Below are 16,816 nucleotides of genomic sequence, written 5' to 3' on the forward strand. Positions count from 1 at the left end.
TCCGATTTAAGGCATTTCTCGATGTTGTGAGTGCCGAAACCGGTAATTGTGAGCCAGGGACCCCATTTTGGCTATCTCAACTCAAATCTAATGTTAAGGTGGGAGGGTCCCTTTAAGGCCTGGCTACACTATGCGTTTTCTTCGTGCGTTTTTTGCGTGTTTGCGTGTTTTGCGTGATATCGTTCTAGAAAAAAAGAACGATATTACGTTTTTGTGATGTTTTTCACCTTAAATTCTAGTTAGATAAGAGTTATATTAGCTTTTGTATATAACCAAAGTAAAAATCATATTGTTTATAACTTTTTTCCTAGTACGATATTACGCAAAACACGCAAACCTGCAAAAACGCACGCAGAAAACGCATAGTGTAGCCAGGCCTTTACAAGTTACAAGGTAGTGATAAACAGGAATGTTTTCAAAGTGGTCGCCATGGCAGAAAACTTCATAACATAATTGCCTCATAGCCCTTGCAGAAAATCCGAACTTTGATTGCGGCTTTGAACAGCGACGTGAAGGGGGGGGGGATGTGTTTTGATGCTCCTGTACGTTTTTTTTTCTCAATAGAAACAATGCAATAAGGCGCACTGTTAAACCGTGGCTCGGGCTCTGCACATCTTGTCAGCCTGGAAAACCTTACCATCACAACAGCTTATCGCAATAACAACAAGCCCATGAAGCTCATGATGGTGGGCCGCAGCTATGTGCTGTAGTTGTTGTAACTTGTAGCTAAGCCAGGCGGAGTAAAACGACCTGAGCCAGCAGTATTTCTACCGAAATGCCCAGGTTTAAACAGGCAGTCCCATGAAGGTGTGGTTATTTTGCAACTAAGGCGGATGTAATTGTACAACTCGGGACTCTCTTTTCTTATGAACGGAGGTCTCATCACGATGTCAACATGACATTGTGAGCTAAGGGTTCAGTGACACACTCATACCAGTACCTAGCCTCTGGCAGAGACTGCCTTTGACCAAGCAGCACGTCACAGCTTGTAACACTTACTTTATTATATACAAATATATTAAGCGATACCATAGTTGCGGATGTCCCAAGCTCCACTTGGTACACCTTGCAACACGATACCACAAAAAAGCAATGTGCAACACGAAAACACGAAGTCAAAGATGCAGGTGACACAGTGCCACAGGCAAATCAGTTGGGAAAACTACGAGGCGAAGATCCAAAAATTGATCGGTCAATAAATAGACTTATGATGACCATATATGGGCATAAATGCAGCCCTCGCTTCTACGGGTGATAAACGGTATAACGTGCCGGTACTTGCGGTATCGCGCCCACTTATCGCAGAGAAAAGGCTTCCATTTTCCACTAGGAATTGACGCGATTCGATTAAATTCGACGAATTCACTCAAAAATGGCGATAGGAAAACGGCTTTTCTGCAGGATCCCGGCGTCACAATCAGCTTGCCATTCCATAAATAGATCGGTATTTTGAAAGAAAATGGTTAAGATTTAATTTCATTACAATAAAAAATATATTTAATTTTAAAATAATGATTTGACCACGATTGAAAAAAAAAACATACAAAATAATAAAAACCTGACATTTTAAAACCACGGTGCTGATTACAATTTTTGGCGCGTCTGTTTCAATCTGCCATATTTGCCAATCACTGTTTGACCTTGTATTGTAACTCTGCAATTTAGAGCCGCAAGTGCATCGTGCACCGAGTGAGTGTAGGCCTTGTGTGGTTAAAAACACATTTTATGCCTTATTTTTTCATTTGAATGCTAGGATGCATGGAAAAGATGAAGATTTCTGATTTTATGACCATATATGGTCATCGCCCCCGCCACTCCAGCCGTTGATTGGCTGACCAAATTTTAGTTCGGCGCCTCGTAGTTTCCCCAACTGAAATGTGTTCAGCGTGATGCAATGATAAAGTGAGTTCAGTTTTGACAGCATTGTCTGCAGCAGGGACCCCGTCCACCAAGCACACTGTAGCTTCAGAAGGACACCTTACTCACTCCTCAATTAGCTCTCATTGAGCGCTCACTAGGTCCACGCCAGTCAGTCTCCATCCAATCCTCACCGAGCCCTCACTTGGCTGACCATTGAGTCCAAGAGTCCTCCAAGAGTCCTCACAGAGTCCACTGACCCCTCACTGAGTCCAGGAGTCCTCATGCATTCTCCGACTCCTCACCGAGTCCTCACAGACTTCACTGAGTTCACATGGAGTCCAGGAGTCCTCATCCATTATCCGACTCCTCACCGAGTCCTCACCTCAAGCACTACGTCTGAGACACGGTGACGACGTGCTCAGTGCCGTTAGCCACTATGTACATGACTGTGGGCGGTGCTGCGGTGCTCTCCTCTGCCGTGGCGGGGGCGGGGGCGGTGGCGGGGGCGGGGGCGGGTTCAGCCGGGCGGCAGCCGCCCCTGTGGCTCTCCCAGTCCTTCTGGCAGCAGAACGTGGAACAGTAGGTGGCGCTGTGGCACGCGCCACACTCCAGCTCCGGCGGACGGTTACAGTTGGAGCACTGTGGAAGGACAGAGCGGACGGTCAGAGGGACAATCAAGGGGGCGCACAGTTCAACACCAGCGCTTATCATCGGAACACTGCGGATAGGTGGAAAGGGGACTGTCGAGGGTTCGGAACTGCCGAGCAGGGAGAAGGACTGGTAGAGCCATGGAAGAATAACAGCCACTTAGAAGGGACAAAAGGCACAGACAGACGAGCCTTGACACAAGAGGCAGTCAAACGACGCAAATGTTGCGTGACAGGAGCAAAAAAAAACTTTAAATGGGAAAAATACAAAAGCATTTAATGATCAAACTCCAGTTGAAATAAATTTGCAATAAAGAGGCGACCAAAGAACAAATAAAAGCAAAGGCTGGGATGCCACCTCCCCCCCCCCCCCCTGGGCATAACCGAGCCCTTCGGCAGGGGTAATAATGGCATCTGGGAAAACCTCCACCTTCGGCGGACACTTGAGCTTCGCAATCCCGTTCTCTTCTTACTGCTCGCCTCTACGGAGATATTTAAAATGCAGAAATAGTTACAGTCACCGAAATATGTGTAATCCCATCGACTTTAGTTGTATCGGCAATGGGGTCTGGGTAGTTAGGGATAATGACCCTGTTGGCACCCAAAGAGGGGGGGGCACCACCCTGCCGATCACTGAATTACCTACAGCAATGACACACGGTGATGAACCACCCCAAATACGCCATTAGGAGCTCCCTATTCCTAAACTCCAGCAGGTGTGCCTTAGTATCGCGATAAACTGATACCACGGCACTCGTGTTCTCACCATGGTGTGTTCGTTGGCCGGCTGGACGCAGCAGGGTGTGGGAGCTGAGCTCCTCTCCTCTGCCCCGGCCCCACTGCGAGACACACATAGACCCGGTCAGACACACAGAGAGATACGACAATGACAGAACAAATAGCGAACCACGTTCGGTAACAGAGAAACCACAGCACAGCGAGCCGCTGCTGCCCTGATAACTGATATGGTGATAATATACCTTGTCCCAAAAGTTGGCATATATAGTCTGTATTTATAATATGTATTTGTAATCATCTATGTAATAGTGAAAATTATTAAAATGTCAGAGTAGCCTAGAGCGAGCAGACGACGACTAACAGGCCACAGTGGATCGCGGCACGACATGTCAGTCCGCCACCGTTTCTCTCCCACAACCCGCGGGCCGACTGCCGGACCTTCTCTGTCGTACCTTCCGTTAGCGTTGGAGGTAGCGGTGGACGCCTGCCGCTCGCGACAGGTCCTGATAATCTGCTTCAGAGTGAGAGCCTGGCGCAGCACCGACCAGGACATCTGTCGACGCAGGGTGAGTGTATGTAAGGAGCCTGCGACACACTTGGTCAACACAGTACGGAGATACGATCAGCAGAATAGCATAAGTGGTAATCATAAGTCGTGAAGAAATAATAAATGGCAAAAGTCGTGGGCGTGTATGTACCGTGTGTATGTATGTACCTAACTCTTCCGCCCAGTCCCACATGCGGTCAGGGGGCAGGGCGCTGATCTAAGTACCGTGTACCCTGTACTCCTGTACCGTGTACCCACCTCCTCCAATCTGTCCCACATGCGGTCAGGGGGCAGGGCGCTGCGGCTGATCTGAGTTATGAGTACCGTGTGCCTACCTCTTCCAGTCTCTCCCACATGCGGTCAGGAGGCAGGGCGCTGATCTCTTCCGCTAGCTCCGTCTCATCAGGGCCCGAGTCAGGCAGGTCCAGTCCACCAGCGGCGTCTGCGACGGACACACGTCGGCAAAAGAAAATTGTTAATACAGTGGGAGGTAAACGTCAAACACCGACTGCAGTGACATAACTTGTGACGAGAGTAAACCGGATAAATTGAGTGAGCTTAGGATGACAAGCAGAAAGAGAGGTCAAACACGGTAAAATTCAATTCAGCCGTCCAAACACGCACGGAGGCAGGAAATTTTGCAAATCGAGAGTCAAACACAAATAAACATGCCTGATCAGCTCTCCCTTCTTTCCCAAGTTTAAGTCAGGACAAGAGAAAGAGTCTACCTAACATCAATATTCAAAATATTTATAGCTTTTTTATAACTTTGCTAAAATATCATCAAAGCATAGGACCAGCGGGATGGCAGATGTTCTGACGACTCACCAGAGGTCGGCTCAGCTGGGGGCGGCGACGAGGAGCCGAGTGCCGCGCGGAACTTTCTCTTCCGATACGGGGTGAACAGTCGCACCGGCGCCGACTGGGGAACAGAGCAGACGCGCTCAGATCTCCGGGAGCATTTATTGACCTCCGGGTATCTAAAGCTCTCTGGGGCATTTAAAGAGACACGGCTTCAACTAGACCTGGAGATAAGAGTTATGTGACAAGACTTACATTTGTACATACAAGACGCTATTTTGCACCATTTGTTTACTACGCAGTACGCATGATGAAAATTAGCCCTTGGGCATTCATCTAAAAACGATTAAAAATATGTCGACGAGCATGAACTACGAAGAGCTGGTATAAATGAAAGTAATCACATTTTTTTGCATGAGTTTTGTTTTCATTTGACAATTTAGTCATTATCTAGCATAAGTTTACCGATCAGTTTGCAAACAACTTGTAGTACAGCGCTATGACCGGAGACGTATTTAGTATTTACCACGGCCGGGTCGTCGGAACAGATGGCACACGCGCAGCTGGCGGCGTGTGGCAGCAGCAGACCGGCGTCAATCACGGACTGCAGGCTCCTTCCTTCGAACCTGTCGGAAAACAGAGCAGAGCGCCTGAGATAACTGAGTCGCAGAGGGCCTTAGGACGATGACGGGATGCGAGGTACCGTAAACCGGGGTGAGTTGATATGGATTTTGAGGTTTTTCTAGATTTCTTTAAAAGCCTCATTCATTTACGGAATTCTTTTTGTGCCAGTTTCATGGCACATGCCTTGGGGAGGCAATCATAAAAAATGAAGAAAAAATGTATATATTAAGCCCCTTTTTTAAAACGCCAAAGTTCATATCAACTCACCCCCTGGGGGGTGGTGAGTTGATATGGTTTTAGATTTTTCAAAATTTCTCGGCTAAAGAAGCTCAGAGGTGAGTTGATAAAATGTCAGTGTTTAAAAAAAGGATGAGAGAACACATCCTGAAAGAAACCATCAGAAAAATGGTAGTAGTTTGGCAGCAGACCTCACATTCATGAAAACGCAAGCATGTCCAACACAGCGCTATCAAAATGGCTTGATTTTAGCAGCATCATTTTTTCGCTTTATGATACTTAGTTTTACTTAGAACATTCTGAACTTGGCTAGTCACGTGTCCTCAAGGCAACGGTATCAAAACTGGCAATATATTTTGGAATTACAAGTGTATTTTCTTGTAATTAAAACACATTGTCAGTTGCGGGTCAAGGTTGATATGCCTCTGACAGAGATAATGGATTGAAATGAAAGAATGCATATACTTCTGAGCTTTTGTTGACTGGTAGTCAACAAAATATTAATGAAGTGAAGTGAAGCGAATCTAATTCGGACTGTATTCTATAAGGTGAAATAAGCGACATAAAACAGAATTCGGCATCAAAAGCCAAAATTAACCCTCGCACTTATAGGCGGGCGAACGGACCACCTCGGCTTTTCGCACATAACTCGCGCAAAAAGCGGCCGATCACGACGAAACTTTCAGTACCTCTCGAGTTTATCAATTTTACACATGTTCTATAGATTTCATGACCCTGACTCAAATGGTTTTTGACTTGTGACCTGATTCTCGAGACCATGCTTGGCCGGAATCGCGATTTGACGTAGTCGGCTCACATTATCCGCGCATTTCCAGTCTTTTTGTGATTGTAACGTCCAAACATGTAAATGATGTTGGTCCCACGCAGTATTGTGGGTGTCAACTGGTCAGGTCATTGACCTTTGGTGACCTCGGTTCACTTTTTGGAGTTTTACATGTTTCTAGGGTAGTTTTTTTCGGGCCGATTTCGAATTTAACATGCATTTGATCATTTATGAAGTAGTTTTAGTGCTTTCGTAACATGTTACGACACCGTCAGTGGTAGTTGACACTTGACACTCCCTATGGATAGCCGGCAGGACACCTACTGGTTGACCTGACCTGACCTGACCTGGCCTAAATGTACGAAAACATCTGTGATCAAAACTAACATGACATTCGTGATCAGCAACAGCCAAGAAATAATAAACTCGCTTTACGAACTTCAAATAACCCCCTATTTTCCCGACTTCTGGGTAATTGACCTGGCCTGGAAGGTTAACCAATGACCTAGGACATTAAAGTTGGTTGTCATCGGCTTCCTCGCGTCTCGGGCAACACGCTCATTTTTTTCCGCGAAGCTCTAGCTCCACCAGGGGCCAAACGACGATGGGATTCCAACGAACCCCCCCTCCCCGCCCCTATACGTTAAACGCTGGCAAAACACGAATACGGGCGAGGGCTAAAACACCAGTCAATTTTTTATATTGTTTGTTCCATTTCATTTTGTCACTCATTCTCGGTTGGCAACTGCCAAGCAGGAAAACTAATCAGTTTCACGAGATCAGAATTCCCGCGCTGTTAGCCATACAGAAACGACAGTTCTGTCATTTTCGAAACTACGAATAATTGTAACAGTTTTTTTAATCTGTATGTATATAGGTGTTCTACAGTGTTCCTTTGTAGCTTGTAGGGAGCCATCTTGAGACTTGACAAGGAGTTTTGCTGTGCCTTTTGCATGTTAGGTATGTCCACAGAAAAAAAAACTTTGGGGTCTCGGACCTACGTCCCCGTCTTGAGTTGAGAAGTTAGTTTCACAACGTTTCGGCCAGTCACTCTCCGGCCGTCGTCACTCGTCAGGTGTTCTTTGACCCTCAGGAGGACCTGGATGTTGGTGGCGTTGCGCCGTACGCGTCAAACAGTTCGAAAGCTCCTGTATGTCAGCGGGAATCGAACTCGGGTTTCTCCGGTGATGGTCCACGGTTCTAACAACTCCACTATCGAGGCAGATTTGACCATGGCAGGAGAAGTTACTGGCTGAAACGTTGTGAAACTAACATCTCAACTCAAGACGGGGACGAAAGTCCGACAACTAACATCAGAGATACTAACAGGCCTCGTCTCAAGCATTCAGAAAAAAACTAAAGCTTTTGGGGGTTGATGGAATGATGTGGGGAAAGAAAAGGAGAAGGGTTGGTCTAATTGACTTTGTCTTACCTGCAGACCCATAATTCATGCTAATTTGCATGCATACCAGCCTGGTATCAGCTTTTATCATGCATATCAACTCACCACTTAATGGCATATCAACTCACCACCTGTCACTTTTCTTAAAATTATAAAAAAGCGTTGTTATAGGTGAAACCCAAAACTATCTGGGATCAACAGTAAATTGATGGTAGTTTCTTTCCCAGTGCATGTTGTTCCATGAATATCCACCGTCTTTGCTGTAGGGTGGGGACTTTTCCTTAGTTTCAAAATCAGAAGAAAAAAAAGGACTTTGAAAAAAGTAATGTGTTAAGAAAGCACTGCACCACATGCATGCCTTTCTCAGCTATATGCATCACTTATTGGTTGCTTCACTTCACAGAAAAATAAAACTGAAAATTGGTTTACAAATGGATGAGCAGCACACATTTTAACATTTTTCGAGCAATCTATATCAACTCACCACCCCATATCAACTCACCCCGGTTTACGGTATTACTCACGGATACAATACGGCTCACGGTCAAAATGACAAAACTATCTGATAGTAATGCCTGGATCGCGAGAATTTAGCATTGCGAGGCTTATTAGCCATGAATTGACCACTGACTAGTGGCGTTTGTACAGCGGCTAATGCATGATCAGGGGGGGGGGGGGGCGATTGGGCAACAAGAAGCTGGAACCTTGCGGCACTATTATAATAACAACATGCATGCCATTTCATTTCAAGATCATTTCAGTTCAACACATTTGATGATTACACGGCATAATCATGATTATAGTCTGTTTTTCGTATCTTCTACCTTCACTCAAAGATGTTTTGTTCCTCCAGCACGTTTTTAGGGTATAGTTTTCAAATCTTAGCCGCATGGCCCACCACTCATTGCAGGAGTTTGTTGCTCGTGTTGGAGTTCGACTTCGCTGCGCAGTTCAAATCGGAAAAGAAACCTTTAAGCTAGAGTATCGCTTGTATTATCGTTACCACGGTTTATTGGTACTGACTACCGACCTATACACAAGGACGTTTTGCTGAGAACATTTAAAGAACATTTTAAAGCTAGCACTTCCTTGTCATTGGGTAAAAGAAACTAAATGTGTTACCTATATTTTTTCAAGTGCTTAATTTATGTTTTGCTTTATTTACGTTGCGATAACTTTTACACCGACGAATAACAAAATTATCTTAGTCCACGCCCGCTTGGGGGGTCCCCAGGCAGATTTGCTTCATCTTATTATTTTCCTATCTGCCTCACGCGATCATCCCGAAAAATAAGAAAGGTGCGAAGACACGGGCAAGAATCGATAGCTCTCAACAATTACTTTCAGCAGTATACGTATATAGTAGGTATATACCGCATTTTGCTGAGGTCAATAGTGAAGGCCGCTGAAGGTCATTAATTTAAAAAACTCCCGAGCTCAACATGTTTGGACAAATCTGACCAAACCTTGTCAACCGATTGAACTACAGCGCCGTCGAAACATCTTTAGTTCTAGCAGCTATTACGTATTGTCGAAAGTTGCTGGTGATCTTGTATCATCTGACATGACCTTTTGAGTGACCGCTGGCAATCACCAACGCCTTAGGGCTTATATTATGATACACAAATGCAGGTAATAACAACAATAACACCCACGTATGCATTTTTCGTATTATATTGCGCTGAAAGCATGACGGAGTTGAGCTGTGCCACCACCGACAGTGTTTCTCCGCGCCTTCAACACTTTTCTTTCTGGTATCCAAGGAAGTAAGTTCTTTGTTCTGGCGATATTCGTTGGTTGTGCTCCTTCTTCACCGCCTTATTTCAGTCACCTAACCCACATTTCTTTTGCTTTGAAACGTTGAAAGAAAACGTTACGATCATTTTGTCTTGTCTGAGACCAAGGCCATTGCCCTTCTGTTGTTTGAAAACATAATGAAATTAGAAAGGGATAATTTTGCCAAAATTAAAATATGATGTCACGTTTTTATGCAAATGCATTTCACTTGACAAAGAACATCGCATTTTGATTAAAGGAAGGGTGCCACCTTCCGAAATTTTTGTTCTATGAATCTATTTTACTTATTTGAATTTTTAGACGTGGTTAGCGCGTCCACAATATACAAAAAACCGAAACATTGCATTTAATACATTGGCCAAAAAAAAAAAGATCGTTGTTTATATCACCACTACAACTCAAGGTCGTTTGATGTGGCAGCTAGGACGGCTGGCATATCCTGTTGTCATGGCAACATATCATTCTGCCATTTGCATTGATGGCGCAACTGAGACAAAAAGATGAACAAATAAAAAGGAAGAAGATAACATGAATTGAACTAAGTTGTAGGTAACCAAGTAGGTAACTGTTGGCCATATTTGCCAACAGTTAAAGAACATCAAATAAGTCGAGTAAAGGTTTTTCCTTTACAATGCTTAAGAGATCTATGGAACCCTTCACCCTTCATGCAACTTACTAGAAAAACTTCCCAATTAAAATTTTAAAACTTAAGTGTAGGTATACCATAAAGAAAAAATATACCCTTTCAAAATGATAAAACATGCTTCAAAAGTATAACTTTTATACATACCTTTGCTGATTTCATGTTTTATAAAATACCCTTAACACGACGAGGAAATAGTGCTGAAGATTTTTGCCTGCCCGAATGCTGGCAGCAAAACTCGCAAATGATAACTTCACGTGCGGATTCAATGCTGACCGTCTCGAGCATAGGTAAGTGAAGCCGGTTTTTAGGTTCATGTGAGGCTAATCTTGTAAAAACTGCGTTGTGTCCAAAAGGTGGCACCCTTCCTTTAACGGGATAGGCCAAGGGCAGACGTCCGATCTTGCGTTCGAGATGTTCGAGATAACAATTGACTTTGCACCGGTGTTGATTTAATTACATATATGTTCGCTGGAGCACGTGATTAGAGAGTTTACCGTCTTTGAGTGAAGGTAGAAGATACGAAAAACAGACTTATACACGGCATTACAATATTTCGGCATCATTTTTAACTTGGTGATTAAAGACCATAAAGTTGCTTTGCAATGCTGGCCCTGAATGTTTTTTTCCTCCAAAAACTGTGATCCAAATTTCATCTTCCAAACACTAAACTGGGTACACCTCTAGGAAACACTTCACCCTATTGAATATACGCAATTCTGATAGACCCTTGGCCTACCGTGCACGCGCTGGATAACTTGTTTTCTGACCAAGACAAAACGAGTAGTATTTCCTTTCTTTCCTTTTCCCGCTTTTCCCTTCACGACTTCCGTGCATGTGCATAAGTGTCTTTCCCACAGTCCAAGCTCGTTGGCGCTTATCTCCCACCCTACTGCACCTTAACCCACGCTAAATACTTCATAAATTTATCATTACGTAATCTTAAAAAAATACGTTGTCACTTACTAAGTTCATTACGTCACTGTCCTAGGGTTAAGTTGTCTGGCCATCGAAGTGCAAACACGACTTTGCATTAAAATGCAGGGCATGTGTAAGCGAATTAATGTTTGTAGGTATGATTATCTTTGCATTACTATCTTCGCCCTGGTGAACATTGGTCACTCTGCGGAGGATCCAAACATCACAGTTTCAACAAATGGATCATCACTTCTACAAACCACTGAAGAGCCTGAACATTCGCACTCACTTCTCGAAGAAGAAATGCATGCTTTGAAATGTGCCCAAAGTTCTCTCGTTGGTCCAGACTACAATAAAATATTCCAGCCACTGCCAACTGATAGTATAGAGGCTACTTCGCCTGACAAGCACGCAGAGCCTATCATTATTCGGATAATCGTGGACATACTTCGGGTCATGGATGTCAACGAACATGAAGAAGTCATCGTGCTATTACTGACACTGAAGCAGTTTTGGACAGACACCAGACTAAAACCCCCGCCCGAGTTCACTGACGATTGCCCCAACTTGAACAAGCTAAGCAACGGTCCAGTGCGCTATCTACCAGAAGAGGCTACCAAGGCAATCTGGTTTCCTGACGTATATTTGAATCGAGTAGAAGAACTGCACATTTCAAAGGTACTGGTAAACTCTGACGCTCTTCGCATCGATCAGTTCGGTAACGTCAGCTACACGATGTTCGGGAAATTCAAGCTATCTTGCGAGATGAACTTCAGAAACTTCCCATTGGACGTTCAATATTGTCCCATGTATGTGGAGAGTTGGCGTATCCGAACCACCGAACAGGACCTAATATGGGATCCAGACAACCCAATCGGCCTGCTGAGTGATTACAAAATCGACCAGTTTTCACTGCACGTCGTCGTCCTTAAGATCAACAAGGTCAAGTATGACACAGGATCCTTCGCCCGCATCGGCTTCATGCTGGTATTCAGCCGCAAGCTGCCGTTCTACCTGCTGCAGATCTACTTCCCCACGGTGCTGTTCGTCATCATCTCGTGGCTGACGTTTTTCATCCCTCCCCCGTATGCCCAGGGTCGTATCATCCTTACCATCACCACGCTGCTGGCACTCACCGCGCTCAACTCCATCATCAGCAAACACTCGCCGTCCGCCTCGTACCTGCGCGGCATCGACGTCTGGATGCAGGGCTGCTTCCTGTTTGTGTTTGTGGCCATTGTCGACTGCCTGGTGGACATCCGGCTGCTGTTTGTCGTCTCACAATCGTACAAACAGGAGAACCCCAGCTTCCTGTTGCCCGTGTCGGTGGCGCTCGTCGAGAACAGAGAGGTGTTCGACGACCTGTTCGGCGCCGAGGGAGACACCGACGCCGACGACGGGCCCGACGCCACGCCCTCCGTCTACTGCGACGCGCCCGAGCCGGGCCCGTCGATGGCCGATATACCGGTGCACGGTGACCTGGTCAGCAAGCGCGTGTCGTTCGCCGAGCCGTCGGCTCCGGCCACGCGCGCCCTGGTGAGCCCGCAGCAGCTGCCGGCCGCCGAGTCGGGCCCGCTGCAGGTGCTGCCCGCGCCCGGCGGCGACGTCTCCGAGAGACTCGAGCAACGAGCCATCAAGTTTGAGAAGGTCTCCATCGTCGTGTACCCCATCATGTTCGTGTTGTTCAATATGTGCTACTGGAGCTACTATCTGAACGCGTCAAAGCCGCCGACCGGCGTGACCCACGAGATTACGGGCGGGTTCATACCGGAGCCAAAGGTGATGCACGACTTCAGCTCGACATGACTGGTGATATGAGACACTCGGGTCTGAGCAGCAAGCCGCCGCGCCGTGCTAACGCAACACACTGTACCAAATGCGGCTCAATTTACCAGCTACTAACGGCCTTTCAGGCGGTAAGGTATACAGAATGGACAATGGACATCCTTCCCTTAGGAATGTTTTATCCCTACGTTGATTAGTCTTCCCTGATTGTGTTTGAACCCATCATTGTCGTGGTATGTAAGACGTTCGTCACCATGTTCCGCCCTGTTTGTATTTATGAAATATATTTCACTCGAAAGCCTTCCATCACCTGTGCCTCGATGGAAGACAATCATTAAATGGCACCAACTTCCCGCATTCAACAAAGCACCCACCTGTGACCCCAACTTATATCACGAAGGTTATGCTAGGTCATGATTGAAGTGCCACCAATAGATTTCTGACAACTTTTGATACACGTCGTATCGACGGTTTCGCCCTCTGAAAGCCAAACCGTATATGTCAAATGCAACATTTCATTCACGAAAGACCTAAAAAGAGCTATCGATGGTTATCCACAGTGTTCAACTCTATAAGCTCACACTCTATGAACGCAGCGTAAAATGCAAAAACAACGTACCTCCCCCCTCGATTTGTTACGATCGGGCCGATCGGGCCATTATCCTGACGCGGGTTCAGCTGAGAAAACATCGAGCTAAATCAGCTCTCCGTCTAAGCTCTTCCAGCAGCCTGATATTTCCAAGATCTTGCTGCTCTATCCAGTTAACTATTGACTATACAGTTGACTATTGTAGTACCTTCTCACAATATTAAACCCTAAAGAGTACTTTAAGTCCGAAACAGACTCTTTCCTCAGTCAGGAAATCGCATGCGAGATCCTAATCAAATGCATGGAAGCACGCTCGCATCAATCGCACGCACCTCCCGTATGCGATTGATGCAGGCAGAATTAAAATGTATTTGAATAGGCTTTCGCATACGATTTCTTAAATGCGGGGAAGAGTCTGTTTCAGCCTTTGAATGTTCGGTCGAACTAGTCATTGGGGTACCCAAAAGTAGCGACCAATGAGCCCCATCGTACCTTCCGCTGCCACGAGTCCACCCCGGAGCAAATTTAGCAACTATCCATCTGTGCTGGTGATTGTTTTCACTCAGACTCTACCTCAGCATGGTCTGCCCAGCCCAGGTATAGTCGACTACAGAATGATGTTCCACTCAGAAGCTATCAGTTGGCCGGAGCGCTAAGTTGTGCCGTTTATCACGCAATTAAGCGTGTCGATTGTGAGCATTGGGACAAAGCTATAATTTGTGAACTCAGCCCGTGTGACGCAGCACAGCCTACCACTCCAGGCAAATAATTGCTTGTGAAAAGTGGAACATCATTCTGTAGTCGACTATACACGAATATCCACCCCGAACGCACCGTATGCTGCGCCGCCAGTCCTTGCTCTGCGCCCGCCCGCTGAGCGCCTCGAACTCGGTGGGGGTAAGCCACTCGCCATGACGCTGAATGCAGCGTCCGCGGCCCCCCGAGCCGAGCCGGGACTTGTGCAGCTGACCGGTCACAGTCTGAACGGAGGACAGAGGTTACACATAGCTATTAGCTAAACAACACAGGTAGAGAACAGTCGAGCACGGAGGTCAGGACACACAACTTGTCAGTGAGTTTCTATAAAAAAAGATCTTTTAAAATGTGAAATACAGCTCAGTTTAATACAGTGGAAGGGAATGGTTGAATTGGACAATGACAATGAAACTTTTGAGGGATGCCTAGCAATCAACATTTAGAAAGCAGTACATAATATAATCATCACCTTGCTCATGAAAACCAAAACATTGCTGCATTGGACATGACCTTCACTATGACCTGACCTTACACTTGACACAAAGAAAGGGAAATAGTACCAGTATAACGCCTTTTGGGGCGACTAACGGAGCGAGCGAGAGGGTGGGCCTTGCACGTGCGAAATTGCGAGAGGGTATCTCCAACTGACTTGTGCACGGCACCCTACTAACCGGTCTCTAGCGATGTGCCAAATTTGAGCACAATCGGCCCAGCCGTTCTCGAGATCTGGAAGCGGCACACTGCACGTGCGCACGTGCAAAATGGGTCCCAACTAACTTGTGCACGGCACCCTACTAACTGCTCCGTAACCGTGTACCAAATTTGAGCGCAATCGGTCCAGCCGTTCTCGAGATATGGAAACAACCCCTGCACGTGCGCACGTGCAGCAGCACCCCAACTCTGGCACATGTGTATGCATTGCCTAGTGGGTGCCTAGTGCCTACCTACATGCCAACTTTCAGCGCAATCGGCCCAGTAGTTACCGAGATATTGCAACTATTACAAAAGTGACACATCTTCGTTTTGCACGTGGCACGTGCATAAGGGGTCACCCACATGCATCGGGAATCGTCCAATACTTGGTAAAAGGAATGAAGCTACCCTACAAAAATTACCGCATGTAAATCGGTCAAGTGGTTGCTGAGATATAAGCGTCGCAGAGTCGTGACCACGGCCGGCCGGCCGCTCTAAGACTCCGCTCGCTTCGCTCGCTCCGTAATAATCACATGGTTTTCTAACTTTTCTTTTAGGGCTACCATTTCAACACAAAACAGGTCAGTCACAAATAAGCCATTTGAGGTCATGTTAAGACTTTGTTTGTTTGTTTGTTTGTTTGTTTGTTTGTTTCTTTGTTTGTTTGTTTGTTTGTTTGTTTGTTTGTTTGTTGGGTTAGGGGCGCGCCGACTTTTAGAAAGCTCTTAGGAAGCAGACTGTCAATCATGAGATATGTTCAAGCATATGTTCAAGCAACAGCTACCAAAAACTCTAAGGTTTTGAAGTGAATAACCACCATCCAGTGCTGAACTTTTGATTGGAAAGTCAGAATAAAGTACAAATTCATATTAATAATTTTTTTACAATTCTGAATGGAGAAATTCATATTGATAATTTTTCACAATTCTGAATGGAGAAGTCTTCTCGATAAACTTGCCCATTTCTTCCAGGGGCTCCGCCGCGTGGGATTGGGGGGGGGGGGGGGAGGGTCCCACCCAAAACCTCACTGGAGGATCCAGGGTGGCATTCAGGCCGAGTCCAACCCCCCCCCCCGCAGCGCCCGAAATAGATAAAAAGTTGTGCCATTTTTTTCTAGAGTGCAAAGAAACAACATTTTTTTTTTTGGTAGAAGCTTGCTTTAAACCGTAAAACCAAAGTTCAACTTGCATAAGGAATCAAAAACCGAGAAGCGGAGCCCATTGACACCGGCATGGCGGCCTCTCAAGTCAACGTTCTTGAGGAATTGAGGCTGCCGCTGCGCGCTCCAAGGGCGGTGTTGGCCATCAGATAACGCATTGGGCTCCCAGTGACTGGCATAGGCTTGGGAATTCAGGTACAGGGACCCGCAGTTGCTACTGTACACATATATTACCAATTTAGAATTGCGCTATCATTTGCTAAGTGCTGGCCATTGGAGAAAGGAAATGTAGCGCAAAGTATGGAGGAATAACACATGTTTGCTCCTAGCACGTATGTTTTGTATAATTCCTCTTACCGCAACAGATATTCTTCCAAAACTACAATCGTGCTATTTTTCCGCGCCGGTTGCCTCCCCAGAGCCCGTCCTTGGTATCGCCTATAGCTTCCGTTCCCGCTACGTGAATGAAAGTCACGTGACTACTACAGGTTTGCGCTCAGTACTAACACACCTAGCCCAAGGGCCGGTCCGTAGCGGGGAGGGGTAGAACGCCTGAGCTCCAGCGCAGTGGAGGTGGTGGTGGCCCGTATCATAAAGAGGCAACCGTAAGCAGAACTACAATTGCCGCAGTATAAGATTATGATCAAGTTTTCTTTAACCCATATATGCATGAATTAATTTTTTGTCGAGTATTTGTATGAAACTTTCTAGCCTTGTTAAACAACATGTTACTAAGCTGCTGACATCAACTGTTTTGTTTTTACATTTAGTGCTTGCCTGATATGCTCGTTCAAAGTGACGTACAAAAATGTACGTCTATGCCAGGTGTCAACAAG

General features: G+C 45.9%; 1 protein-coding gene across 2 annotated transcripts in view; it reads right to left on the minus strand.

The window, feature by feature from the left end:
* Positions 1–986: 986 nt before the first annotated feature.
* LOC122366840 (deformed epidermal autoregulatory factor 1 homolog) overlaps positions 987–16,816 on the minus strand; it is a 31,537-nt gene continuing 15,707 nt past the window's right edge. For both annotated transcript variants that reach the window (XM_043339457.1, XM_043339468.1), the window contains 7 exons: positions 14,207–14,352; positions 5,120–5,219; positions 4,621–4,714; positions 4,128–4,234; positions 3,698–3,798; positions 3,274–3,346; positions 987–2,499 (listed from right to left, as the gene is read on the minus strand). In XM_043339457.1, coding sequence (XP_043195392.1) covers positions 2,251–2,499; positions 3,274–3,346; positions 3,698–3,798; positions 4,128–4,234; positions 4,621–4,714; positions 5,120–5,219; positions 14,207–14,352 — 870 coding nt within the window. In that variant the 3' untranslated portion in view covers positions 987–2,250. The remainder of the gene's footprint in view (positions 2,500–3,273; positions 3,347–3,697; positions 3,799–4,127; positions 4,235–4,620; positions 4,715–5,119; positions 5,220–14,206; positions 14,353–16,816) is intronic.

This window comes from Amphibalanus amphitrite, unplaced genomic scaffold, assembly GCF_019059575.1.
Source record: "Amphibalanus amphitrite isolate SeventyFive unplaced genomic scaffold, NRLGWU_Aamphi_draft 000030F_arrow, whole genome shotgun sequence".
Taxonomy (NCBI): Eukaryota; Metazoa; Arthropoda; class Thecostraca; order Balanomorpha; family Balanidae; genus Amphibalanus; species Amphibalanus amphitrite.